We start from the raw sequence: 1,669 nt of genomic DNA on the forward strand, positions 1-1,669 counted from the left end.
CTGGCACAGGCTGTGCATTGGGTCCTGTCACTGGCACAGGCTGTGCATTGGGTCCTGTCACTGGCACAAGCTGTGCACTGGGTCCTGTCACTGGCACAGGCTGTGCACTGGGTCCTGTAACTGGCACAGGCTGTGCACTGGGTCCTGTAACTGGCACAGGTTGTGCATTGGGTCCTGTAACTGGCACAGGCTGTGCATTGGGTCCTGTAACTGGCACAGGTTGTGCACTGGGTCCTGTAACTGGCACAGGATGTGGCATAGACTGCACACTGGGCACTGTAAGTGGTATGGGCTGTACACAAGCTGCCCTGACTGGCATAGGCTGTGCAGCAGGCATTGGCATATGTGGTATGCTAGGCACCTTAGCTGGTATAGGCTGTGCCCAGAGGATAGTGACTGGCATAGGTTGTGTATGGGGCACAGGAATGGGCATAGGCTGTGCCCAGGGCCTACTGATTGGCATATGCTGTAAATGGGGCACAGGAATGGGCATACGCTGTGCCCAGGGCCTACTGATTGGCATATGCTGTAAATGGGGCACAGGAATGGGCATAGAATGTGCCCAAAGCACAATGACTGCCATAGGCTGCACATGTGGCACAGAAATGGGCATGGGCTGTGCCCATAACCTACTGATTGGCATAGGCTGTACATGGGGCACAGGAATGGGCATGGGCTGTGCCCAGAGCATACTGATTGGCATACGCTGTACATGAGGCATAGGGATGGGCACAGGCTGTACACCAGTAACCATTACTAACATAAGCTGTACATGGGGCACCATATTTGGCATAAGCTGTACTCCAAGCACCAGTACTGCCACAGGCTGTATATTGGGCACCATAACTGGCATAGGTTGCACATGAGGCATAGTGCCTAGAACAGGTTGTATGTGGGGCACAGTGCCTGGCACAGGCTGTACATGGAGCACTATAGGTGGCATAGCCTGTACATAGGGCACCATATGTGGCATAGGCCTTACACAGGGCACCATAGGTGGCATAGGCTGTATATGGGTCACCATACATGGCATAGGCTGTCCACAGGGGACCATAGGTGTCATAGGCTGTAAACAGGACACCATATGTGGCATAGGCTGTCCATAGGGCACCATAGGTGGCATAGGCTGTACAGAGGGCACCATAGGGGGCATAGGCTGTACAGAGGGTACCATAGGGGGCATAGGCTGCACATGGGGCACCATAGGGGGCATAGCCTGTACATGGGGCACCACAGGTGGAATAGGCTGTACAGAGGGCCCCATAGGGGGCATAGGGGGCACATGGGGCACCACAGGGGGCATAGGGTGCACATGGGGCACCACAGGGGGCATAGGATGCACATGGGGCACCACAGGGGGCATAGGATGCACATGGGGCACCATAGGTGGCATAGCCTGTACATGGGGCACCATAGGTGGAATAGGCTGCACAGAGGGCACTATAGGTGGCATAGCCTGTACATGGGGCACCATAGGTGGCATAGCCTGCACATGGGGCACCACAGGGGGCATAGGATGCACATGGGGCACCATAGGTGGCATAGCCTGTACATGGGGCACCACAGGTGGAATAGGCTGTACAGAGGACACCACAGGTGGCATAGCCTGCACATGGGGCACCATAGGTGGCATAGCCTGTACATGGGGCACCATAGGTGGCATAGCCTG

General features: G+C 55.9%; 1 protein-coding gene and 1 pseudogene across 1 annotated transcript in view; both read right to left on the minus strand.

Annotated features, from left to right (window-relative positions):
* LOC116091259 overlaps positions 1-493 on the minus strand; it is a 4,250-nt pseudogene extending 3,757 nt beyond the window's left edge.
* LOC116078023 (G surface protein, allelic form 168-like) overlaps positions 341-1,669 on the minus strand; it is a 2,777-nt gene continuing 1,448 nt past the window's right edge. Inside the window, exon 3 of the mRNA XM_031352971.1 lies at positions 341-1,669. This exon is cut by the window's right edge and continues 442 nt beyond it. Coding sequence (XP_031208831.1) covers positions 630-1,669 — 1,040 coding nt within the window. The 3' untranslated portion in view covers positions 341-629.

The sequence above is a fragment of the Mastomys coucha genome, chromosome X, assembly GCF_008632895.1.
Source record: "Mastomys coucha isolate ucsf_1 chromosome X, UCSF_Mcou_1, whole genome shotgun sequence".
Taxonomy (NCBI): domain Eukaryota; kingdom Metazoa; phylum Chordata; class Mammalia; order Rodentia; family Muridae; genus Mastomys; species Mastomys coucha.